Here is a 27549-nt window from a genome sequence, read left to right as displayed (position 1 = left end):
ATGTCCGCGCGCCCGAAGCTGCACAACTGACCCGTCCGGGCCGCCTTCCCCCGCTGCCCGGCCTCAGAGCTGCTCCCCGCACGCCGGACCCGTGAGAAAGTCCCTTTCTCTGGACATTCCCCGGCCCACGATGAGTCTTTTTGCCTCGTTCACCCTCCCGGCCAGTAGCGGTAGCCAGTTCCATGCATGGACCCCTCCCCTTAAAACACACACATCAAGCCCTCCAACAGTCAGCAGGTCCCTGTCCGCAACCCTGAACTGCTTCCCTTTCCCAGGTAGCTTCCTTCCCAGGATCTACCATTCTGCCCTGATACCCAGCAGCGATCTCCTGGAATACTCATCGCCCGGGGCAGCTTATCCTCAGACAGCTTCCCTGGCTGGACAATTTCCCCACACTCAGGACATCGCCCCAACCTGGGCTGTATGTGTGAGACACCAGACTAGTCACAGCCTCTGCTTTTCCCTGACTCTTTGATGGATAGCGCTGTCAATGGAGCAGTCCCCTGGTGGTTTTGGCTAGCTGGTGTTGCGGCAGAGGGGAGTGGCCGTGCAAGAGAGGTGGGCAAAGTGGAGACACGTGATGTTGAAGGGGCACAGTAGAATGTAACAGTAAACAGTGGAGTTACATTGTGAGTGGGGGTCAAGAAATAAAGTTGTTCAGTTTCACAGCAACACTCATGTATGTCACAGCCTTATAATATAGGGTCAGAAGTAAACTAAACCTTTCACAAAACCAGAGCAAAGGAAGTTCCTGAATCCTTCAGCCTGGATGGGAGTTGGACAAAGACAGGATAAAATGTTTCCAAACTTTTCTGGAAGCCTATAGAGTTACTGAGAAACTGGAAAGGGTGAAATCCTTCACATTGCTACATGTGATAGCCCTATAGGCACTGGGGGTCTACTAGTGCAGTGGTTTTCAAACTTTGTTTTTATTTGCACCCCTAAAAAATTTTGAATGGAGGTGTGGACCTCTTTAGAGATCTTAGCCATAGTCTTCAGATCCTCAGGGGTCTGCGGACCACAGGTTGAAAACCACTTTTCTGTGGTAACGACAGCCTTTTGTGGACTCCTTAGACCTACTCTCTGGACTTCCAGGAGTCCACAGACCACAGGTTGAAAACCACTGTGCTAGTGGTAAGATTAAGGGAATGGGAAACCGCTAGACCAGTGGTTCTAAACCCAATCAGCACACAGCTGAGGCCCATGTGACATTCTCAGGGCCATACAGGTAGTATATATATTGTGTTGCCCACATAACATATAGAGAGCTGCATATGTGGCCCACAATGGTAAATAGGTTAAGAACCACTGCGCTAGACAAAGTCATGCAAAAATTTCAAGAATACTGTGATACATCCAAGAATGTCACATAGGAAAGTAACATTTTCTTTACAAGAAACTAGTTTCTGGGTCGGCCTTATACAGTATTATTCATGTATTTATGTTTTAATATGCATGCTTTGATTTATGTCTATGTGGTATCTTGTATTATTTACCTGGAAAATGGTAATGTAAAAATTTGTTAAAATCGCCATCTTGAATGGTGTCTAGTAGTTGTTTGGCAGCCATGTTGACGACCCTTCTCTTTGAAACTTTGGCGCCCTTTTGTTTGAGTTTGGCGATCTTTTGTGGAAAGGCGGGAAAAGGACTGGTCAGGTAGTCACTAATCTGCTTAGAGACTAGAGGATATAAAAGCCCCCCCCACAGGCTCTAGGGTGCTGTCCTCCCTAGCGGCAGCCCGCGCTCGCATAGTCAGATCAAGAACCACTGTAAGATCTCTGAGAGAAACCACCACAGTTACTTACCTGAGAAGTAATTCTGATGCTGATCCTGATCCTAATCCTGGTTCAGCAGTTATCAAAGGTCCGAGTCCCCCCTGTGCCGCCTGTCATCTCCAAACGCAGTGGTAGGTCCGGATCCAACATCTCGAGGCTGAGGCAGACGATCAGACGAACTTTGTTCTGTAAAGTATAAATACCTTTGTCTGTCATTTGTAGAGGGTGAGGGTTTTGGGCTTCATACCTATGCAAGCCACTGAGATATTTTGTCCATATCCTTACCTTATGTTAAATAAAGCACTTTTTTAGTTTACCTTTTCTTGTCCCTTATCCTTATTTACACTGAGATCAATTAGGTGATAGATCCTAATTCAGGGACAGCCGTACCTGTGATTTCTTAGCAAGGGTCAATAACATCCTTAATTTCTTCCCCCACATTGATACACTGTAACAAGATAACAGTTACAGGTCTACATAACAAAGCTAAGTCATGTTAATATGAATATTTAACACATATGGTTCATTAGAGTCTGAATTATTTGTGGTGTAACTGATAACCAAGTCAAAGCAAGGTTATTGAGATAAATTGACTTTCCATTGGAAAGAAAAGTGGATATTACAGAAATTGTAAAAACTGTGCTTTCCAAATGAAGGTGTTAGCAAAAAGTGAATAAACAGGAGAGTACCTAATTAAAAATGCATATTAATTGGCAATGAAAACATCAGAAGCAGCAGCAAACAGGCTCCAGATGGTGGAAGCATGGTAACAATTGAACAGGCCACTGCAGAAGGCACTGTTTGAACAAGATGAAATGGCCATGTGATCAGAAAGTTATCAAGATTCAGAGACTATAATTCTGAAAAAATCGTTTGTGATTTGTATTGTTGTTTATTATAACAGTATTATTAATATTTATTTGTTTGACACTTGCACTGAGAGTCTTCAGTCAAATTCAGAACCCCATTCTGCTGTAAAAATACAGTAAGCAGTCTCTTCCCTGGGAATTTAAGTCTAGATTAAAGACAGGATACAACAGTTGACTGTAGTAGACGGGGATAGGAAGATGAGACCAACATTAATGATAATGCATAATTGCACAAATTAGATATCTACATAATTTGTAGATGTCAAGGCAGATATTTTTAAATCAACAGAAGAAATAAATGTCTCTCTATTTGTCATTTACCTAGCCTAGCCATTATTATTAAATCTCATCACATTTTTCAGAGGTAAAAGTTTTTTTGTTGGAAAATGGAGTTTTGTGAAAAATGAAGGTTATTTTGTTTTTGTTTTTGCAAAAATAAATACATTTCTGTTTTTTGTTGAAAACGTATTTTTGTTTTATGAATTTTTTTTACAACCCTCCCCCCTCATTTTTCTTGTGGAATATTTTAAACAAAAAAATTAAAATGTTTTCATCAGAATTTTTTGCAGGAAAAATATTTCCTAACCAGCTTTATTTTTTTTAAATATGGTTTTGTGCGTTATTTTTCATTTGAGTAGTAATCACAACATTAACAAAAGTGGGAAGATGTAAAAGTAATGTCATTTGGTGTTAGAGAGACAAGATGGGTGAGGTAATATCTATCTTTAATTGACCCAACTTCTGTTGGTGAGAGAGACAAGTTTTCAAGGCACACAGACCCCTTCTTCACATTTGGGAAAGGTACTCCAAGCATCACTGCTAAATGCAAGGTGGAATAGATTGTTTAGCATAAGTAGTTAGCACATATTCTAAGGGACCATTCAAGGCAGAGTGGCCCATTAACACCTCTTCAGTCATCAGACAAAAAGAGAGGATTAATGGGTTACAAAAACGAGGAGAAGTCCAGTGGCACCTTACAGACTAAGGGTATGTCTACACTGGAAACTTCAAAGTGCTGCTGTGGGAACGCTCCCTGGCAGCGCTTTGAACTGCAAGTGTGGTTGTGAGCAAGCACTGGGAGAGAGTTCTCCCAGCGCTCCTGGTAATCCACCTCCACAAGGGAATTAGCTCAGAGCCTGTCTACACTAGTGCTTTAAAGCACTCAGACTTGCGCTCAGGAGGGTGATTTTTCACATGCCTGAGCCAGCAAGTTAGAGCACTATAAAATGGAAGTGTAGACAAGCCCTAACAGATTTATTTGGGCATAAGCTTTCGTGGGTAAAAAACCCACTTCTTCAGGGTTACAGATTGTTGTAATAAGCAGTGTGGCTATGTCTAAGGCTTTGTCTACACTGGCACTTCCTCAGGAAAACTTTTGTCCTTCAAGGGTGTTAAAAAAACATGCCCGCTCCCCCCCGGAACGACAAAAATTATACTGAGGAAAAGTGCCAGTGTGAACAGCTCTTGAAGTTTCCAGTGTAGACATACCTTAAGGTATGTCTTTACGGTGTCACCGGACTCCTCCTTGTTTTTGTAACCCACTAACCCTCTCTTTTTGTCTGATAACTGCAGAGGTGTTAATGGGACACTCTACCTTGACTGGTCCCTTAGCATATGCGCTAATTACTTATGCTAAACAATCTGTTCCACCTTGCATTTAACTGTGACAGTCAGGGTATCTTTCCCAGACCTGAAGAAGTGCTCTGTATCGCTCCGAAGTTTGTGTCTCTCACCTAGGGTGACCAGATAGCAACTGTGAAAAAACGGGACAGGGGGTGGGCGGTAACAGGCGCCTATATAAGAAAAAGTCCCCCAAAATGGGACTGTCCCTTTAAAAACGGGACATCTGGTCACCCTACTCTCACCCACAGATCTTGGTCTAATAAAAGATAAAAATAACAGGAGTACTTGTGGCACCTTAGAGACTAACAAATTTATTAGAGCATAAGCTTTCGTGGGCTACAACCCACTTCTTCGGATGCATATCCGAAGAAGTGGGTTGTAGCCCACGAAAGCTTATGCTCTAATAAATTTGTTAGTCTCTAAGGTGCCACAAGTACTCCTGTTATTTTTGCGGATACAGACTAACACGGCTGCTACTCTGAAACCTAATAAAAGATAGTAAGTACCTCATCTCCCTAATATCCTGGGACTGACGTGACTTGGTGTTGTTGTAAAACCAAGTCAGGTAGCGTCACAGGGGCTAGGTAATCACTCCTGCATGTAACACTTTTGTAACAGAGGCGCGGGGGCGGTAAGGCTGGGGGGGCGAGGAGGGAAGCGAGGCTGGAGCTAGCGAGACCTCCAAGACCGCCCGGACAGCGGGGCGGCTGATCAGCGTGCGCGCGCCGCGCCTGGGTCATAGTAGGGCGAACCCCTCCTCAGGCTCCCCACCCTTGCCCCTCCCGTGAGGAGCCGGGGCGGGGATCGCATCGATGCTAGCGGGGAGCGGCTAGCGAGTGCCTATCTTCTCTTCGATCCTCCCCTTCCCCCAATGTCCACGGCAGGCGTGGCGCGTTCCCCACATCCCAGCCGAGCGCGCGAGCGTTCCGCGGTACCGCGGCCGCCATCTTCGGTCGCCATAGTGACGGGTCCTGGCAACCCGGGGACGCCAGACGGTGTTCGGCCTTTCACTGAGCCTGTGGATGAGCCCCCCTCAGTTACCTGCCCCCCCGAGGTGAGCTCTCCTGCCCCGAAACCCCACCCCCGGCGGACACCCCGCCATCATGTCTCTGGCTGGGGAGGGAGACAAGAGGAAACGCTTCATATCGGTCACCGCAGCAAATTATTTCGGCCTGGCAGCGTCGGCCGATCCCACCGACCCGTCCAGTGCGCTTGTTGCCAGCCCCCAACTGGCCAACTTCCTGGACGACGGCAACGAGTTCCTCCTCACTGTGCAGCACTCGGGCACCCAGCTCACTGTGTCCAACAAGGTACGTCCAGGTCCTGGTGTGGGTGTCCATGCAGACCATGGGGCCTGGTGTGCAATACGCCCTCCTGGTGAGTGTGTCAGACCATGGGCTTTGTGATGTGTGAAGTGCCAGCCTGGTGCCAGAAAGCCTTTGACAAGGTCCCTTATCAAAGTCTCTTAAGCAAACTAAGCTGTCACCCGATAGGATGGAAGGTCCTCTCATGGATCAGTAGTTAAAAGATAGGAACAAAGGGTAAGAATAAATGGTCAGTTTTCACAATGGAGAGAGGTAAATAGTGGGGACCTGCAAGAATTTGTATTTGGACCTGTGCTGTTCAACATATTCATAAATTATGTGGAAAAGGGGGTGAACAGTGAGATAGCAAAATTTGCAGACAATAGTTACTCGAGATAGTTAAGATGAAAGCTGACAGCAAGGAATTACAAAAGGATCTTGCTAAACAGGGTGACTGGGTGACAAAATGGCATATGAAATTCAGTGTAGATCACTGCAAAGTAATACATACTGGAAAATATAATCCCAACTATATATACAAAATTAGTCTAATTTAGCTGTTACCACTCAAGAAAGAAATGTTGGGATCATCCTGGATAGTTCTCTCAAAACATCTTATCAGAGTGCTGTGGTAGTCATCTCATAAAAGATAACAATAGAATTGGAAAAGGTGCAGAGAAAGAAGGGCAAGAAAAAATATTAAGGGTATGGAACAACTTCCATGTGCGGAGACATTAAAAAGATGGGGACTGTTCAGTTTGAAAAAGAGATGACAAAAAAGGCGATATGATAGAGGTCTATACAATCGTGAATGGTATGGAGAAAGTGAATAGGGAAGTGTTATTTATCCCTTCACATAACATATGAACTGGGGGTCACTGATGAAATTAATAGGGAGCAGGTTTAAAACAAACAAAAGGAAGTACTTCTTCACACAACGCACAGTCAACCTGTGGAACTAGTTGCCAGGGTATGTTGTGAAGGCCAAAAGTATAACTGGGTTCAAAAAGGAATTAGATAAGTTCACAGAGGATAGGTACATTGGTGGCAATTAGCCAAGATGATCAGGGACGCAACCACATGCTCTGGGTGTCCCTAACCCTGCAACTCCCAGATGCTGTGACTGGACAACAGGAGATGGATCACTTGAAATTGCCCTGTTCTGCTCATTCCCTCTGAAGCATGTGGCACCAGCCACTGCAGGATACTGGGCTAGATGGACCATTGGTCTGACCCAGTATGGCTGTTCTTATGTTTTTATATTTATATAGACTATGGTCTCTGATATGTGACACACCATTCTGGTGTCTGTGTCCCTGCACACCATGGGCTGTGGTGTGTGACATGCTGCCCCAGTACTAGTGTGTATGGAGACCAGGCGGTCTGGTGTGTTACATGCTATTTCCCTTCGAGTTCTAGCAGAGTCTTGGGTCCTAATGTCTGACATATATACATTCTGTCTTACTGTGAGTGAGTTTGCAAACCACTAGGTCTGGTGTGTGACACGCTGTCTCAGTGTGTTCACAAATCATGAGACCCACTGTACAGTGTTCTGTCTCAGAGGAAACATCTACGGGGGGAGGGGCATTTTATTATCTCTGTATAGATCATGGGGCTTGGTGTGAAGTGTACTGTCCAGGTGGAAGTGCACGCAGACCCTATGATTCAGTATGCGACTCATTACTCCTAGGGCCTGTGTATACCACTGAGCCCAGTGTGTGGCATGCTAACTAATGGAAAGCAACTGTGCAGACCAGGGTGCCCAGTACATTCTGTGTCCGTGTGGTATGGAGAGTGCTCTGTTTTATGTAAATTAGGTGCAGTTCCTGCTAACACTGAACTATTGGCGAATTGTGTTTGTTGTCCTCAGTTGCAGAAAATTTGGGTACCGCTGACAGAGCATTTAAAGTTAATTTTATTGAAAACATTGCGCACTAATATATCTTGAGAAATAAGTAACATACATAATTGTGTAAAAAGGGTGTCTGCTGTACTGTACATGAGGAAAATAAAATGGGGTGATATAGAGTTTTGTGCTATATGCAGAATGTCAGTGTTTTGCATGTTATTGCTAACCCTTCATTCTTCAGTTTGATTGTAGACCTTTCCCCCCTGTTTTATGATAAAATTTTAGAATAGACTGTCAGATTTATCTCTTGTTTTGTTTTGGTTGGATTGATAGAAACTTTATGTTATTTAAACACAGGAGTTTCTGGCAAGTGGGATGGATTGGGGACTTGGGGAAGGTTCTCCTCAGTGCAGAGGGAACCATAGCATGTGAGTTGAAAATTCTAGTTATTAGACAAAAGATTGAACTTACTATAGCCAGAGGCCAACATGAAATATGAGGTGAGGGCCCACTACTGGAGTCCAGAGGCAAACTCCATTTTGTCAGTGGATCCTGCTGAGATGCTCCATTTTTCATTTTAACCTCTGTCTAGTAAGTGTCTGATAAATTTGAAACCTCCTTCTCGTGATCCTCCGCTGCCTGTTGGAAGGGAGAAAAAGATTCCTTTTCCCTCCTAAACCTAGGCTCTTGGCCGCTGTGTAGAAGCTGGGATCTCTGCTAGTCTGCTTTTTCCCCAGCCTCTGTTTTATGTGTCTTCTTCCTTGAATAGCTTCAGTGCTTGTCTCTGCTACTTGTAGTTTTGCCAACAAGCTGCACTGTGAAATTGACATGACTCTTCTGTTTCTACTGCTGCCCATCCTGTACTGGGCCACAACGTTGAAACTGATGAAATTCATATCAATTTCACTCTGCCATTGCTTGAGGTGTCTATGAGCAGCTGCAGAAGTTTTGGAGCTAGCTGTCTGCAGGAGCGGCGCCAGGGTTTTTGCCGCCCTAGGCGGCAGCGCTCCTCCTCTGAGCATTCAGGGGGGCTGCGGTCTTCGGCGGCGGGGGTCCTTCCACTCCGCGTCTTCGGGGCACTTTGGCGGCGGGTCCTGGAGCGAGTGAAGGACCCGCTGCCGAATTTCCGCCAAAGACCCGGAGCAGAAGGACCCCCCCGCAGCCGAATTTCCGCCGAGGGCGGCAAAATGCCGCCCCCCAAATCCTGCCGCCCTCGGCGACCGCCTAGGGTTGCCTAGTGGAAGCGCTGGCCCTGGCTGTCTGCAGACCATGAAGATTGCATAGATTCACATTTGGAAAGTTATCTTCAAAACCATGAAGGGTAGAAACTAATTTTTTAAAATGAAAGCTTAAATTCTGCAGCATGTGATATTTTACACTCCATCACTTGCACTCTACCTGCTTGACACTGGAAGGTGGGGGAGTGTAATTTTCAATGCCAGCATAGTATAAGTAAAATGGTTACTTGACATTAGAACTGGTTGTGGATTTTTTGGCAAAATGGTTTTTTATCCACTCAAACCATTTTTTGCCCAGCTCTACTTATAATGCAGAGGCCATTTTAAGTATTTGATTTTGTATTACATTTCAGATTCCTATTCAGCCCAATATAAATATCACATGAAGTTTTGAATTTATTACAAATCAGATATGAACAGAATATTTGTCACAAGTCAAGTTGCATGAAATTTTGTAATTAATTATTTCCTTACTCTAAATTGTATAGAAAGTGCATTTGGGAGGAAAAACATCTTGTGATTTGCAGTTTCTTTCTTTCTTTCTTTCTTTCTTTCTTTCTTTCTTTCTTTCTTTCTTTCTTTCTTTCTTTCACCTTGTGTTTTTTTATCATTATAGGTTGAAGCTGGTGATTCAAAAGATAAAGTATTGGTATTCTTTAAGCTGCAACCTGATGTTATTACAGAAGATAATCTTCATAGTAATATTCTTGTGTCATCTATGTTAGATTCACCTATTAATACACTTTATCAAGCAGTACGACAGGTATTTGCACCAGTTTTATTAAAGGTGAGTAATACACTATTACAGATATTTTTATACATTAAAAAGTGTGTACTTACAGATTACTTTCCTCTCTTTTCATTATAAATCTTCCCCATCCCATGTTAATTGTTCTCTGAGATTTATTGTAATTTGCTTTTCTGTTAGCTTTAACATTAAAATATTTATATAGGTTAAGGAATGAACAATTTATTTCATTTTCAAGTTAAAGGAGGCACTTTACAGCAACCTTTACATAAGTCTGCGTCATTTTTTCAAATGTGTATCAGATATTGTCTCAACTTCAATGGCAGGACTGCACAAACCAGTATAGCTATTTTATATGGTAAATAGGTGTGCTGGATTCCTAAACTGACTTATTTGACTATGTTTTCCATTGTGCTGATGGGTTTTGCCTGCTTAAATTTCACTGTGTGTCAATAGGAGAATTGATCATGGAGGGCTAAATTCTGAGAGTCTTGCTTAATTGAGGAGTGCAGAATTTGGCACAGGGATTGGAGAGGGTGGCAGTGTATCTTACATGTGAAAATGTAAAAGCTAAACTGAGGATTAATATCTTCTAAAATGATACCTCCTTTTCTTATTTTGTGATAAGGAAGATATTTGCTTTATTCAGTTTTTCACGAACAAAAGAAAATCATGGCTAAATTTCTTTATCTTAGCAAAAGAAATTTCAGTGTTTCATAGTTTCCAAGCTCCAATTTATTTTCTGTCATACTTTTAGAGTGATTCCAGAAGATCACAATAACCTTCATTATTCATTTTAACCAGTAATTTTCAGCACAGAAGTAAATTCCATACCTGGTTGCCTTAATAGAGAATAATGAAAGAATATCTGTTTGCAGCATCCTTTTGCAAATATTAATCCATGTCTTGCAATTAGTTTTTGAGCTGTAGGCCATGTTGAAATCAGTAAGGAGTTTTTTCAAAAAATTATTGGCATGATATGGTTCAATGTTTTGATTTGTCCAACCTGTAAAAGAATAAGATGCCCTTCCCTGAATTTACGGTACATTCCCTGTTCTCTTCCCCCATCAAATGAATAATTGTTATTCATCAATTATTTATTTTTGAAAAAACAGATAATAGAAAATGATAAAGAGTTCTAACATGATTTTTATTGCTTGGAATCTTTGTTGTAGGATGAGAAATGGAGTAAGGAGTTCGATCCCAAACTCCAGAGTCTTCTGAGTGAGCTAGAGATTGGTTTGGGCACTGTCCTCAGAAGATCAGATCCTAATTACTCAGGAACCAAATTCCGTGAAGATGATGTGCGCGGTGTGTACCACAATTATTTCTTTTACAACACAATTTAAATTAAAAATTGAATATTTGATTAGATTTGTGAATTCATGTCTCTATCACTGTGATGTGAGTGGTTGAAGAACTTAAATAAAACAGAATAGACCTTGAAAGGTTGTGAATACTCTTATGAGTTAGGAATTGAGGGCACCCATTGTCTATCAGGATTGAGTGTATGGTGCCTTAATATTAAGCTGATATCACACCTAGACCCAAAAGTTGAAGCAGAATTATATAACCCAAAAGTAAAATTTTCCATTTTGAAGTGTGTTTTGCCTAAAGATGTTTTGTTATTATGCATTGTATCTGAATAATGTATTTAAGTGCTTTCTGTTTTGTATTTGCAGCAATACTTACACCAAATGATGAGTTTCAGTTCTGGATAGAGCGTGCTCATCGTGGAAGTAAATCATGTAGCAAAGAGAGAGCCTCTCATTTTAAAGATCTGTTTGAAGCAATTGCAAGAGTATGTTTTTTCTTTTATTTATTCAGTGATGTATTTATATCAAACATAGTAAAGAATTTACTCAACTTGTGAAATTGTATGAGATGTTCAGAAGTACAAAATCTTGGGCAAAATTCTTCTTGCAGTTTCTCTTCTGCATCTCCCACTGACTTTAGTGGGGGTTGCTCAAGTTTGATTCAGAGCAGAATATGGCCCCTTCAATCCTAAAATTAGTCTTAAAGAGATTAATATTAATAAAGGAATGGTAAGAAGATTGTCAGCTGAAAATGGGATGATGATAGTTTATTTTTTTATTATTTAACACACAAGATCAGTGTTCTCAAACTTTTGTACTGGTGATCCCTTTCACATAGCAAACTGCTGAGTGTGACCCCCCCCTTATGAATTGAAAACACTTTTTAATATATTTAACACCATTATAAATGCTCGAGGCAAAGCGGGGTTTGGGGTGGAAGCTGACAGCTCACGACCCCCATGTAATAACCTCACGACCCCCTGAGGGGTTCCCACCCCCAGTTTGAGAACCCCTGCCGACAAGATGATGATTGTGGACTCTGCCCTGCAAAGTATTAAGCACTTGAATCATTTTACTCACATGAATAGTTCCACAGAAGTCAGTGAGACTATTCACATGAATAAAGTTACTCACATCCTTATTTTTTTTGCAGGATTGTGCCTTATATTTTTAAGTGTTAAAATAAAGACCTGACGTATCTGTAAACAAGAAAATGCCTCAGTTAACAAAAATATTTGAATATATTCTAAAGCATTTAAATATTTCTAATCCATCAGTAGCACAATCATGTTATTTTAAAATGTATTTTATTTCTAGGATTATTGCAATTTGGATAGTCTCTCTTTATTTGAAGTTGTGGACTTAGTGGAGACTACTCGGGATACTGTTGACGATGTATGGAGACAAACAGAACATGATCCCTTTCCACAGCCACGCATGCAGAATCTTTTGGATGTCATAGGTAAAGCTGCTGGTAGAAATGATCATATATTTTCAAATCAACAGGCCTGGATAACTTGCACCCAGGAGACTTAAAGGAGCTAGCTGAGGAGCTCTCTGAACCACTAATGTTAGTTTTAACAAACCTTGGAAAATTGGGGAAAATCCAAAGGATTGGAGGACTGGCAAAATAGCTCCACCATTTAAAAAGAGTAAAAGGGATGACCCATGGAACTGTTGACTCATTAATCTGACATCATTCCCAGACAAAATAATCTGGACTATCAACAAAGAATTGCAACAATTTACAGATCCAGACTAACACGGCTACCCCTCTGAACAAAGAATTGGAGGCTAAAAATATAATTAATACCAGTCAATATCTTTTCCTGATATGTAGGTATTGTCAGACCTGTTATCTTGGCAACTGTGTTGATATAGTATACTTGGATTTCTCCAAGGCATTTGACTCAGTATCACATGAAATTTTGACTAAAAAACTTGCATTATATGGAACCAACGGGGGGCACACATTGGATGGATTAAAACCTGGGTCACTGACAGCTCTCAAAATGTAGTTGTTAATGGGGAGACATCAGTGAGCAGGGCCACTTCTAGTGGGGTCCCTGAGGGATAAGTTCTTGGTCCAATGCTATTCAATATTTTTTTATCAAAGATTTAGATGATGATATAAAATCTTTGCTGGTAAACTTTACAGATGACATGAAGACTGGTGGGGTAGTAAATCATGAGAAAGGCAGCTTATGGTTACAGTTATCTGAGTCTGCTTAAATGGTCACAGTCCAACAAAATGCATTTTAAAACAGCTAAATGCAAGGTAATACATCTGGGAGCAAAGAATGAAGACAATACCTGCAGGATGGGAGACTGTTTTGGAAAACAGTGAAGGACTTAGAGAGCATTGTGGATATCCATGTCATCATGAGTTGTTAGTGCAATACTGTGGCAAAAAGGGCTGTTGTGATCATTGGTTTTATAAACAGGAGAATATCAAGTAGAAATAGGGAAGTGACCTTGCCTCTGTACACACAGCATTGGTAAGACCAATACTAGACTACTGTGTTCAGTTCTCCACACTTCAAGAAAGATGTGGAAATATTGGAGAGTCTTACAGAAAAAGGCATAACAAGATCCATTGGGTAGAAGTTGAAGTTAGGCAACTTCAACCTTGAAATAAGTCTCAATTTCCTAACAGTCAGGGTAATTAAACATTGGAACAACTTATCCGGGGAAGTGGTGGACTCACCATTGCTTGGAGTCCTTGAAACTAGGGTTACCATATTTAAAAATTAAAAAAAGAGGACACTCCACTGGCCTCTGGCCCCGCCCCTTCCCTGGCCCCGCCCCCGCCCATCCCCATTCCGCCCCTTCCCCGCCCCAACTCCGCCCCCTCCCCTGAGCGCTCCGCATTCTCCCTTCTCCCTCCCAGCCACGTGAAATAGCTGCCTGAGCGCTACCGGCTTCACGGTTTGCCAGGCAGCCCCCAGACCTCCAGACCCTGCGCCCCTGGCCGGGCGCTTCCCCAGCGCAGCCGGAGCCCGGGAGGGGAAGTGCCCGGCCGGGGGCGCAGGGTCTGGAGGTCTGGGGGCTGCTCGGCAAACTGTGAAGCCGGTAGCGCTCGGGCAGCTCGGCTCTTCAGCTACACAAAGCTGAGGTGTCTGGACGGAGCAGCAGCAGCCGCCGCCGCAGGGGACTCCGCCTGCAGCTCGCAGCCTGCCGGAGCCGCTCTAAGGTAAGCAGGGGACTAGTATTTTCCCGGACATGTTCGGCTTTTTGGCAATTCCCCCCGGACGGGGATTTGAGGACCAAAAAGCTGGACATGTCCGGGAAAATCCAGACGTATGGTAACCCTATTGAAACGAGATTAGATATCTTTCTAAAATGTGTGCTTTAATTCAGCTTCTGGGAAAAATTCTATAGCCTGTGCATGTAGGGGGTCAGGCTGGATGGTCATGGTGGTCTCTTTTGGCCTGGCAGTCTATGGGTATGTCTACACTACGAGAGTAGTTCGATTTCACTTAAATCGAATATGTGGAATCGATATTACAAAGTCGAACGTGTGTGTCCACACTAAGGACAGTAATTCGACTTTGTGAGACTTTGTGAGTCCACACTAACGGGGCAAGCGTCGACATTGGAAGCGGTGCACTGTGGGCAGCTATCCCACAGTTCCCGCAGTCCCCGCTGCCCATTGGAATTCTGGGTCGAGCCCCAAATGCCTTCTGGGTAAAAAAATGTGTCGAGGGTGCTTTTGGGTACCTGTCGTCATCCGTCCGTCACTCCCGCCCTCCCTCCCTCCCTCCCTCCCTCCCTGAAAGCGCCGGCGGGAAATCAGTTCGCGCACTTTTCTGATCAGTGACAGCGCGGACGCCACAGCAGTGCGAGCATGGATCCCGCTGCGACCATCGCTGCAGTTGTGGCCGTTCTCAACGCCTCGCAGCTTATCATCCACCTTTACCAGAGGCAGATGCAGAGAAATCAGGAGAGGAGGCTACGGCACCACCGTGAGGGCCTGAAGTCGGAGAGTAGCACAGAGCTGTCAGAAACCACGAGACCCTGCACCCAGGACATCACGGTGGCAATGGGTCTTGTGGATATTGTGGAACGGCGATTCTGGGCCCTGGAAACAAGCACGGACTGGTGGGACCGCATAGTGCTTCAGGTCTGGGATGAATCCCAGTGGCTGCGCAACTTTCGCATGCGGAAGGGGACTTTCCTCGAACTTTGTGAGTTGCTGTCCCCTGCCCTGAAGCGCAAGGACACCCGGATGCGAGCAGCCCTGACTGTCCAGAAGCGAGTGGCCATAGCCCTCTGGAAGCTTGCAACGCCGGACAGCTACCGGTCAGTCGCGAACCACTTTGGTGTGGGCAAGTCTACCGTGGGGGTTGTTGTCATGCAAGTAGCCAAGGCAATAGTCAAGGTACTGCTATCAAAGGTAGTGATCCTGGGAAACGTGGAGGTCATCATCGATGGCTTCGCCGCGATGGGATTCCCAAACTGCGGTGGGACTATAGATGGGACTCACATCCCTATCCTGGGACCGGACCACCAGGCCAGCCAGTACATCAACCGAAAGGGCTACTTTTCAATGGTGCTGCAAGCACTGGTGGACCACAGGGGACGTTTTACAAACATCAACGTCGGATGGCCGGGCAAGGTTCATGACGCTCGTGTTTTCAGGAACTCTGGTCTGTTTAGACGGCTGCAGGAAGGTATTTACTTCCCGGACCACAAAATAAGTCTTGGGGATGTGGAGATGCCTACAGTGATCCTCGGGGACCCTGCATACCCTCTAATGCCCTGGCTCATGAAGCCCTATACTGGCGCCCTGGACTCAGAAAAAGAACTGTTCAACTACCGTTTGAGCAAGTGCAGAATGGTGGTGGAGTGTGCCTTTGGCCGTCTCAAGGGGAGATGGAGAAGCTTACTCACTCGCTGTGATCTCAGCGAAACCAATATCCCCATTGTGATAGCTGCTTGCTGTGTGCTCCACAATCTGTGTGAGAGCAAGGGGGAGACCTTTATGGCGGGGTGGGAGGTTGAGGCAAATAGCCTGGCTGCTGATTACGCCCAGCCAGACAGCCGGGCGATTAGAAGATCCCAGCGGGACGCGCTGTGCATCCGGGAGGCTTTGAAAGCTAGGTTCAAGACTGAGCAGGGTATCCAGTGACTGTTAAGTTTGTGGACACAGATGCTGAACCTGCCCCCATTTCTTTACCCAGTTACTGTTGACTATCCTTCCAAGTTACATAGCCCCTTCACCACCTTCCCAAAAAATAAAATCTGTTCCGTTTTGTTAATGAACACCGTTGTCTTTATTACTGTTTTCGCGGGAATGTTTTAAACCGGGGACGCAGACTGTGGCGGGGGGCGGGTTTAGTGTTCTGATGCAAATGATGCTTCTAAACTCCGGGAATGACAGGCTCCGCAGTGGTGGACTGGTTGTTTCAACGGAGCCTGCCAGCACTCCTGGGCGGGACTGCGTGTATGTGTCGGCCAAGTGACTTTCTGGCAGGGGGCGGAGGGTTACAGACCCCCTGCTGCGTGGCTCTGTGATCCAGGATAAGGACCGCGGCATAAGATCTGTAACTGCCCTCCCCCGCCACAAAGTCACAGATCCAACCCCCGCCCCCAGAACATGAAAACCACCTCCCATACTGACCAGGGTAACTGGTGACTGCACTGTGTATGTGTCCTGATGCTGGACCTGCCCCCGCCTCTGTACCCTGCTAAAGGTGACTGTCCTGTCCAATTACCAAACCCCTTCCCCCCCTTCAGACAGAGTCTCCTCCAAAAGAAAATCTTGGAAACAGTAATTAACAGAAACGAATAGTTTATTATGAACCACACATGAAACGGGGGGGGGGGGGGGTGAAACTTGGACGGGGGCTTGTGTGAGGTGGGTAGGAAAGGACTTTTCAAACATTGGGGAACGAGAGCCTTCTAGTGCTAGAGCAGTCTGCAGTGGTTGACTGAAAGTTTTAACGGCCCTTGCCGCCCCTCCTTCTTTGGACTTTGGGTGAGGGGGGTGTGGGACTTTGTGGCGGGGGAGGGCGGTTAGAGATAGACTGCAGCGGGGCTCTGTCCTCCTGCCTCCGGTCTTGCAGAACATCCACAAGGCGCCGGAGCGTGTCCGTTTGCTCCCTCATTAGTCCAAGCAGCGTTTGAGTCGCCTGCTGGTCTTCCTGACGCCACCTCTCCTCCCGTTCCATGATTGCTCGGTGCATTTGGGACATGTTCTCCCTCCACTGTGTCTGCTGGGCTGCCTGGGCTCTGGAGCAGTCCATTAGTTCTGAGAACATGTCCTCACGCGTCTTCTTCTTCCTCCTCCTAATCTGCGCTAGCCTCTGGGAGTGTGATGCCAGGCTGGGTTGGGAGACAGTCGCAGATGTGTCTGTGGGAATGGGAAAAAGGGAGTGAATTTCTGAGACAGATAAATGAAGTTGTGAACAAGACCATGCACTGCACCTCTCACATGCGCACTCAGGACAAGGTCGAATTTTCGGCCCTCGCCTTCAGTGCCTGGGGTCTTGCAGTTGCGATCTGAGAAGCGGGGCAGGACACCTGAACTTTTGTAGCAGGCAAACATGGTAAGCCGTAGACTTGTGGCTGCTTAAAACTTTAATAGTAGCACTGGGCTCCTTTCGCATTGAAAGCAATGCCAGTCTCTGCTGGCAGCAATCAGGAAAGCATGAGCTCTGCCCCTGTCCCACCACCTCGCGGCTGTCCCAGGGAAAGATCCCTGTATGCTGCCCCTCTGCCGCCTCCACCGCGTGGCTGTAAAGCAGTCACAATACTAACATTCCCCTCCCTAATTCAAAGCAGGGCGTCATGTGCGACATCACGCTGATGAGGATCTCGGAGAGCGACAGGGAACGGATGCTTCGGGAGAGCATGCAGAAACCAGGGCCGTATGCCGCCATGCTCTGCCGTGCTATGATCCCAGACTACTTGATAGAGTCATGGCATGGAAACGTGTCGTACCATGGTGGACCTAATAAGATCGCCCTGCCAAGGAACCTGATGCACAGACTTGAGCACTACCTCCAGGAGAGCTATGCTGAGATCTCCCATGAGGATTTCGTGTCCATTCCCGGACATATAGACCGTATCTTGGTGTAGCTGTACTGGGAGGGACTACAGAGTGGAGCGTCTTGTGCAGCCTAATCATGAAAATCCGGACATTATTTGATTTTTTTTACATAGCTGGGACTAAATAGTTGCCTAAGGCAAAGAAATCATGAACAAACAATTGTTGATATTATAAATATTCCTGTTGTGTTAAAAATAAAAGTTTATATGTTTAAATGACTTAATGAGAAACCCACTGTTAATAATATAAATATTCCAGTTATGTTAAAAATAAAGATTTAGATGTTTAAAACACTTACTGCTTGATCCTTCCCCTGATTCGGTGTCCGGGGTAACGGATGGGGACGGTTGGTAGGGGATCTCGGTAAGGGTGATGAAGAGCTCCTGGCTGTCGGGGAAATCAGCAGTGCAAGCGCTGTCGACTGCCTCGTCCTCCTCATCTCCTTCCTCATCTTCCCCGTCCGCTAACATTTCGGACGAGGAACCGGCCGCGGACAATATCCCATCCTCAGAGTCCACGGTCAGTGGTGGGGTAGTGGTGGCGGCCGCACCTAGGATGGAATGCAGTGCTTCGTAGAAACGGGATCTGTGGGGCTGGGATCCGGAGCGTCCGTTTGCCTCTTTGGTCTTCTGGTAGCCTTGTCTCAGCTCCTTGATTTTCACGCGGCACTGCGTTGCATCCCGGCTGTATCCTCTCTCTGCCATGGCTTTAGAGATCTTCTCGTAGATCTTTGCATTCCGTCTTTTGGAGCGCAGCTCGGAAAGCACGGACTCATCGCCCCACACAGCGATGAGATCCAAGACTTCCCGATCAGTCCATGCTGGGGCCCTCTTTCTATTCTGGGATTGCACGGCCATCTCTGCTGGAGAGCTCTGCATCGTTGCCAGTGCTGCTGAGCTCGCCACGCTGTCCAAACAGGGAATGAGATTCAAACTGCCCAGACAGGAAAAGGAATTCAAATTTTCCCGGGGCTTTTCCTGTGTGGCTGATCAGAGCATCCGAGCTCGGACTGCTGTCCAGAGCGTCAACAGAGTGGTGCACTGTGGGATAGCTCCCGGAGCTATTACCGTCGATTTCCATCCACACCTAGCCTAATTCGATATGGCCATTTCGAATTTAGCGCTACTCCTCTCGTTGGGGAGGAGTACAGAAGTCGAATTTAAGAGAGCTCTATGTCAAACTAAATAGCTTCGTGGTGTGGACGGGTGCAGGGTTAATTCGATGTAACGGCGCTAAATTCGACATAAAAGCCTAGTGTAGACCAGGCCTATGAATCCTCATTTCATTCCTCCCTTCATAGGCCATGGAGAGGATGGAAAGCTCTGCATTGTCCTCAGCATGCTCATAACACATGCAACTGTGCGTTAAGACTTTTATTTTTAAATATGTTGTCTTACACAGTATGTATATAATTTAATTTATTAAGGATTCCAGTTCTGTAGCTCTTACTCGTGAGCAAAGGATTGCAGAATCAGGCCCTAAGTGAATAGTTGTTTGTTTATGAGATTTGCATTTAGTATCAAAATATCTCTTCAATAGCTTTTAAAAATGTAAATGCACAGTGCTGTGGAATATAAAGAAAGGATTTTAAACATACTTGTTATATTTGGGTCTGTGTATGTTTTTGTGCTGTTTTAGGTGGCTCTCTTGGTAGGTTTGTTCAGAAAAAAATGGGAACTTTGAATCTGTGGGAGGATGCTTTTCACATTGTGAAAGAAAATCTGAAGACTGGTATCATGATTTGTGAACAGTGGGTAGCTGCCTGTGATCACCTAACTGGACAACTATGGCAACGATATACACCACATCTATGGAAAAGTGAGAAATATGTTCCTGAATCATTAGACAAACTTGGAAAACGTCTTGATGAGGTATTCGTTTGGTGAATTTTGATTTGTTTTTGTTGGAAACAAAACTACAGAGGATTTTTTTAGTTGTAAATAAAACTGTGTAATATTTTCCCATCATTTTTATAATCAGAGCATGGCTTAATACACATATTTGGGTTCAATGTTTACTTGACTTTAGCTCATTGCTAGGGAAGTATTATTTGTGATGGGGTGGTATGGTACAGATGAGGGAGTTTGTGCTGTGTATTGCATTTCTTGCTTTTAATGTAAGTTATGTGCCCAGGCATCATAATAATGGACACATAAAAATCCCATTACAATAAATAAAATATTACTTTTTTGTTTTAGGTGCTGACTATTAGAACACTTCATGAAAAACTTGCATATTTTTTACCAGTGGGGGAACAACAAACATTGCACCTTGCTCAGGTGTTTGAACCCTTTGCTGGCCTGAATCCTGTGCACTATAACCCCTACACAGAGGTATAATTATTTTTTTTTTCTATACATAATTTCTGTGACTTTATTGTGAGTATTAACATATCTCAAACTAACACAGCTGTTCATTATCTCCAGCCTTTATGGAGAGCTGCAGTGTCTCAATATGAGAGAATTGTTGCACCAGTGGAACAGAAAATAGCAAGCAAATTGAAAACATTTATTTCAGAAATTCAAGACAGTCCGCAACAGGTAAAAATATTTTTATATCACAAAGGCTTTACTATGTATAAGGTTGCAGAATTCTCAAATAGTTATTTTAAGACAAAGAAATAGTTATTTATGATCACATATAGGATTTATGAACAGTGGTGCCTAAGAATGTGTTTCATTTTATTGAGTAGAAATAATCTTTTTTCTTTACATTATTTCTTATGCTAGCTGTTTCAAGCATTTCAGAAATATAAGGAACTGGTAAAACGCACAAGCATTAGCAAAGAGTTGCTTTTGGAAAGGGAAACTTTGCTAGCAAGACTTCAGGACTCTGTCAAAGGTAAAAGTGTATTATAGACAATTCAAAATCAATTTGGAAATGTTTTAATTGTTCTCTACTTTGTCTTTTTTCTTTTGGGAGTAGTATTTTGCAACACATTTTTTTAAAAAAAGTCTAGTATGTTGTTTGTAGCTATAATTCTTTATTGCTAACTGGTTCTGTTGCTTTGTGGGTCTAACATGAACAGTTTGTTTGATACAGATTTTCGAACAGACTTTGAAGCTCGATGCCATGGTGTTCCTGGTGATGTATCTGGGCCACTTTCAGGCAAAAATCTTTCTGAAGTTGTCAATAATATTGTTTGGGTGCGGCAACTGCAGTTGAAGGTAATAGTTTAAATTCTTGTTGAGACACTGCATACTGACTTCCAACTAAAAAATGTGGCATAAAAGACCTCAAAGGTACTCAACATCTGGAACACTTGTTGACTTCACTGGAGTTAAAGGTTCAAAGCTCCTCTTCAGTAGGACTCTTGCTAAATAGTTTTTCATTTATTCAACATGCAAAAATTATCTCTTGGATAAATAATACATTGAAAAACTTCTTATGTTAAACAAGGTTTATTAAAAAATATTTTAGAGTATTACAAAAACTGGGAAAGACTAGAATTCTACAGTGGTGGTAGACACTCTGGCTTAGATTGCTTCCTCAAGTATGCACATGTGGTTCCCATAAAAGGCTTACAATGAGCCAGATTGTGACCCACTTACTCTCAGTAGCGAGTAGTAACTCATGAGTAGTCCTTCAGAAATCAGTGGTATTTCTCATGTGAGTAAGTGCCCACCAGTGCAAGCAAGGGGTTCCCAGTATCATATTAAAAAGCAGAATTGTTGGTTCTTTGTAGTAAAGTCAGGGTGCTGTACATTAGTGTTTTCTGTTTCACAACAGGATGGGTTAAAGGTATTTGCTCAGTTATAATTCCCTGCCTTTGATTAGTTTGTATTCAAACAATAATATCAAACAATATCTGTGCCTTGCTATCATCACATTTATAATTTGTTATATAAATGGGTTTCTGAGATTAAAGAAATGCATGTGAGGTGTTCAGTATGTAACATATTTAAGTGTGTGGAATAAGGAAAAGGCAGGTAGAAATGAATTAATTGAATGGAAAGATTTGTACAGATTCATACACTAGATTCACATGTCCTGATGAATTTGACTTTAGAGGAAACATTTAAAGTTTTGAGACATTCTAAAATCCAACTCAGAAGGTAGCATCTGCTATAACATATGCACCATCACTTCTTTATACATACACTTATGTTTGTGCCAATGGCATACTTTTGGTTTTTGAGAAAGGCTTACTTGCTCTGCTTTCCTTCTAAAAACGCCAGAGGCATGTTAGTATTTTAAACTTTTTACTTAAATTGCAGTTTGTGACAGAGTTATGAGAATAGGCACATTTTTAAACATACATGCCATAAAAAGGTATTTTTAAAAGTGATGGAAAAAAGTGTTCAGACCCTCTGAATATTTCCTTATGCTTTTGACACTCAGTTGAAATTCATCTTCTCGTTTTCTTAAGATCCTGGGAGAAACACTGCTTCCTAATATATTTGACTGTATAATAGAGACCTCATTCTGGCTTACTGAGGTGAATCTATCAACATAATTATCTTGAGAGAGAGAATTTATACTGATTTACCAAATTCAGATTAACCAAAGCTTTGTAATGTCCTCCGTGATTGTATTGTAATCTTCTTTGTGCTCCAGGTCCCCCAAGTCCAGGGCACACTAACTAACAAGGCACCAGCTGGCTTCAAAGAGGCTGTGTTCTATTCTAACCAAAAAGCACAGTAAAGAGGATGCTAGATAGCTTTTTGGACTATCCAGTTGTAGAACTGCTGGCCTGTCTCCCCCAACCCAAGAAGGACTCATGCCACACCCAAAAGTCTATTCAGGTCCTTCCTTCAGGGCAGTTTTATTCTTCAAATAAAAAAAACTTGCGAAGTTACACACAATTTTTCAAGTATCAGAGGGGTAGCCGTGTTAGTCTGGATCTGTAAAAAGCAACAGAGAGTCCTGTGGCACCTTTAAGACTAACAGATGTATTGGAGCATAAGCTTTCGTGGGTGAATGCCCACTTCGTCGGATGCATGCATCCGACAAAGTGGGCATTCACCCATGAAAGCTTATGCTCCAATACATCCGACGAAGTGGGCATTCACCCACGAAAGCTTATGCTCCAATACATCCGACGAAGTGGGCATTCACCCACGAAAGCTTATGCTCCAATACATCTGTTAGTCTTAAAGGTGCCACAGGACTCTCTGTTACAATTTTTCAAGTGTCCTCTGCATAGTGCCATTCCTGGGACTTTTGCTGATTAGTGCAGCAAGATGGTAGAAGCTTCTAGTAGCAGTGCTGGTCAGGTGCCCATGCTCCCTGTTTGGCACTTGAGGGCGTTCTAAGAGCATGAATATATAGGAGCTGTGGTGCCACTGCAGCCTCAGTTCTTTCCAACAGCAGCAGCGAAAGGATATCAACCATTGGATCTCAAAGATGTATTGATTGATAGTGCCTTCATATTAGTTCATTGCTGTTAGTAGTTAATAGTTTTTATAGTTAGTAGTCTATACTTAGTTTTAGGATAAATTAGGCCAGATTTAGATTACATCATAGTTTTAAGGTATAGTTTTATAGTTCAGTATGGATGATCCCAGTATGAAGAAACATGGGTTCAGGTGGTGCACATCTTTCCCAGCAATCCGCTTTGCATTTGACATACATATTCAGTGTCTAAAGTGTTTGGGGGAGAACCTTTCACCAGCATGTTGTGCTGCCTGTAATACTTTCACACCTTGGGCCCAGAAGGAAAGACAAAATAGACTTCAGTGCTTAATTTTTAATGAAAGAGGTGCTGTGGCTCAAGTGATTTTTTTACATTCATAACTGATGCGGCAAGTCCAGAGGTGCTGGGGCTATGAACCCTCAAGCCTAGTGGTGCCAGGGCTCAGCCCTGGCAATCCCTGGCACAAATTAAGCACTGTTCAGGCCCTTTTATTACAGGAGGTTTTGTCTGTCAAGCCTCTAGGATCTGAGAACTCTGAAGGACCTGAAAATAAGGATAGGAGGCCTGAATCAGCTCTGAGTACATCTAGATCCAAGAAAATTGCAACAGTGAAGTCTTCCACCTTGGCACTGAGCTCCAGTTCCAGATTGGTGGATCTGACAGTTCCTAAGCCTTTGGATCTGACTCCAAAATTAATACATTTATTATTAATTGTGGAACCCGTTTCGGACAGTCATCCTAAGGGTCCAAATAACTTATTGGAACTGGCTGCCTCGTTTCAGAGGAAACGGAAAGCTAAATTAAAACATATCCCTGGTAGTTCATCAGACTGTTCACATACGAATCTGAGACCAAAGGATAGTAGATCTGTAGATCCATTCTAGAAATACGGATCTGAAGGAAAGGTCATCAGATCTGAACACATCAGCTCAGCAGCATACTTTAACTGTCACGGTACAGATTCACATCTACTAACGGATCTGGCTATTTCTCATGGTTCTTGTGATAAAAGACTGATATGGGACACCAAACATGGAGATATTCCAGTGTCTCTTCCACCACCTAAGATTCCAACTTTAAGAAGAGATTTGTCACCATGCTACATGACCCAGATCCCCACAGAGGTCATTTCACCTGCGGGGCTTCAGTATTGGATCTGGGATAGGATCTGCAATCAGATATAGGGCTGGATCCAACAAGCAAGACTATGATCTGACCATTTACAGACGAGAATTTCCCTCCATGGCACCCTGTGTTCCAAACAAGGTATGTGAGATAGGATTGGGGTGACTGGCAGGATTGGCATATACTGCCTTGGATGCCTGGGACATATTGGCCAACTTCTACTTACCACTATCACTCCAGGAAGCATGAATCTTCGTACCCACTACATCTTTCACTGGAACTGACGGATCTGAGGGTTGCGGATCTGAGGGGTAAGGATCCGACACTTAGAGAATGTTCCCTATCCTTACCACAGGAGACAATGAGGAGGAGCATCAGACAACATTTCCTCTACAGGAATTTCAACAACAAAAAATGGAAAATGTGGATGTAGCTACAGCATTTTCTCCTTCTGAGGACACAGTTCAGTTTCATAAGCTAGTGGATAGGTTGGCATCAACTTTAATATTACATCAGTAGCTTTGAAAGAAGCCACATGTGATGTTGCACTCCATATGCTTTATGAAAATATGCTTGGAATGTGAATATAATGTAACTGGAATATGCTTTATGCAAAAGGTCTCTTGTAAGGTATCATTACAAAGCTTATAATCTACTGAGTGTGTTCATCCTATTTGTATGTATGTATCATTCTTGTATCTGCAGCTAGAAATATAAAGTATTACTCTGAAGTCCTATTGTAACTATGCAAAGTGTGGACCATTAATGGTGGCTTGGAATCTTGATGGCTCCCATTAACTAGGACAATTGGTTGTAAATGGCTCTGTTTACTTGTAAGCCTTCCTGTATATGTGGATGCCAGCGAGTAAGTAATGAAGTCTCACAGGACATGTGAACCTGTCACATGATACTGGAATCCATCTTAAAGCTGGTGCTTTTCCATTTAGAAGGAAGGGTGGGAACCCAGAGAGAGACAAAGGATTCCCGCCTTGTGCCAAAGATATAAAAGGGGGTGGAACAGAACAAAGGAGGCTTCCAGTCATGAGAAATCCCCTAGTTACCACCTGAGCTGGAACTAACAAGAACTGTACCAGGGGAAAGGATTGGGCCCAGAGTAGGAAGGAGTCTAGTCTGTGAAAGAAGCATATTGGAACATCTCTGAGGGTGAGATTTACCTGTATACAGTTTCTTAATGTATTAGGCTTAGACTTGTGTTTTGTTTTATTTTGCTTGGTAACTTATTTTGTGCTGTCTGTTATTTCTTGAAACCACTTAAATCCTAGTTTTTATTCTTAATAAAATCACTTTTGTTTATTATTGAACCCAGAGTAAGTGATTAATACCTGGGCGAGCGAACAGCTGTGCATATCTCTCTATCAGTGTTATAGAGCGTGGACAATTTATAAGTTTACCCTGTATAAGCTTTATACAGAGTAAAACAGATTTATTTGGGGTTTGGATCCCATTGGGAACTGGGTGTCTGGGTGCTGGAGATAGGTGACTTGCTTAGCAGTTTTTGGTTAACGTCTGCAGCTTTAGGGGCGTGGACCAGACCTGGGTCTGTGTTGCAGCGGACTAGCGTGTCTGGCTCAATAAGGCAGGGTTCTGGAGTCCCAAACTGGCAGTGGAAAATGGGCTTAGAGGTAATTCCAGCACATCAGGTGACAGTCCCTAGGGGGTCTCTGTGACCGAACCCGTCACACCACACATCCAATATTTTGTGTTCTATTGCAAAGAATAAGGCGTCATTGCCTATATTGGAAGGTCTCTGGCAACCAGCAAAATCTTCTTGGTCAAATCCATCTTCATTTCAATCAGTTTAAAAAACGGCAGATAAATTATATCAGATCCCACTGGAAGGGTTTTTCTGTTTTCATGTGCACCCTCAAACCAATTCTCTTGTGGTAGCAGCATCAGGTCAAAGATCCAGGTCAGGTCTTCAGCACTTGACTCCTTATGACAAAGAAGGAAAAAAGTTGGACTCTCTAAGAAGAATTTTTTTCATCGCTTTCTTTAAATATGCGTATGGTTGCTATCAAGCAGTAATGGCCAGATATCAATTTCACTTGTGGGAGAAGATCTGTCTTAACCAAGAACCTCCCAGAGGACCAGAGGAGATTAACAACAGCTCTCATTATGAAACGCCAACATGTGGCAAAACATGTCCTGAGGCCATCATTTGATGTTTTTGACACCGCATTAAGAGCTGTGGTTTTAGCAATCACTCTCCACAGACATGCATTTTCTAATCCCCCTAAAAAGAATGGAGGCCTCAGACCAATTCTAGACCTCAGAGCTTTAAACAAGTTCATCAGGAAGTTTCAATTCAGGATGGTGAGTATGGCATTAATTATTCCCTGTCCACTTTTGAATTGGTTTGGTGATCTCAATCTCAAAGATTCATCTTTCAGTAAGACCCTCACATTGAAAATATCTCTGTTTTTCTGTTGGTTCAGACCATTTCCAGTACAGAGTCCTACTGTTTGGCCTTTCAACCACACCCAAAGTCTTTACCAAATGCATGGCTCTGGTTGCAGCATATCTGAGAAGACAGGCATTTTTTGTATTTCTGTACTGAGACAATTGGCTTCTGAAGGCTCCCTCAAAAGAAGAATTACAGAAAGCCATTTTGGTCACTCATTCTTTATTTGGAACCTTTGGTCTTCTCGTAAACTAAAAAGAGTCTCTTCTCACACAGTCACAAAAGATTCCATTCATTGGTGTGATTCTCAACTCCATAAAAGGAAGAGGTTTTAAAAATTAAAAACTACCATATGCTTCAATATCCCCGTGAAAAGGTAGTTTATCTAATGGCATCCATGACCTATGTGACTCCATATGCCAGGCTCAGAATGAGACCTCTTCAGCACTGACTACTTAGGAATTTCAGACCCATTATGAACAGTATGCAGAAAGTACTCTCTGTTCTGAAGAAGGTTTTTTCTCTCTCTAAGATGGTGACTGGAACCTCAAAATGTCCTCAAGGGAGTTTTGTTCAACCCACCTTCTCCTTTTTTAATAATACGTACACGGTGGGGAGCACATCTTTGCAATTTGTACATTCAAGGCCTTTGGAACGACAAACAATCTGTTGCACATAAATGTATTCAAAACTGAGGGCAGTCCGACTCAGAGCAGCATACTATAATCATGTAATTGTCAAATCTGTTTTTACGTATATGCTGGTTAAGAACTTTTTGAAAGGACGTTGAACCTGTGTCCCCCTGTGTGAAACCCTGTTCCTCCATGGAATCGGAATTTAGTTTTGATGCAATTAGTCACAACCATTTTA

At 43.4% G+C, this 27549-nt stretch overlaps 1 protein-coding gene across 1 annotated transcript in view; it reads left to right on the top strand.

Moving 5' to 3' along the window:
- Positions 1-5370: 5370 nt before the first annotated feature.
- The window catches only part of DYNC2H1 (dynein cytoplasmic 2 heavy chain 1), a 370096-nt gene continuing 347917 nt past the window's right edge, over positions 5371-27549 (top strand). The window contains exons 1-10 of the mRNA XM_065405465.1: positions 5371-5577; positions 9275-9445; positions 10582-10717; positions 11089-11207; positions 12040-12184; positions 19415-19647; positions 19975-20109; positions 20203-20316; positions 20506-20617; positions 20819-20943. Coding sequence (XP_065261537.1) covers positions 5371-5577; positions 9275-9445; positions 10582-10717; positions 11089-11207; positions 12040-12184; positions 19415-19647; positions 19975-20109; positions 20203-20316; positions 20506-20617; positions 20819-20943 — 1497 coding nt within the window. The remainder of the gene's footprint in view (positions 5578-9274; positions 9446-10581; positions 10718-11088; positions 11208-12039; positions 12185-19414; positions 19648-19974; positions 20110-20202; positions 20317-20505; positions 20618-20818; positions 20944-27549) is intronic.

This window comes from Emys orbicularis, chromosome 1 (assembly GCF_028017835.1).
Source record: "Emys orbicularis isolate rEmyOrb1 chromosome 1, rEmyOrb1.hap1, whole genome shotgun sequence".
NCBI classification, from domain to species: Eukaryota; Metazoa; Chordata; order Testudines; family Emydidae; genus Emys; species Emys orbicularis.
This window is presented reverse-complemented; position numbering and strand designations above follow the sequence as displayed.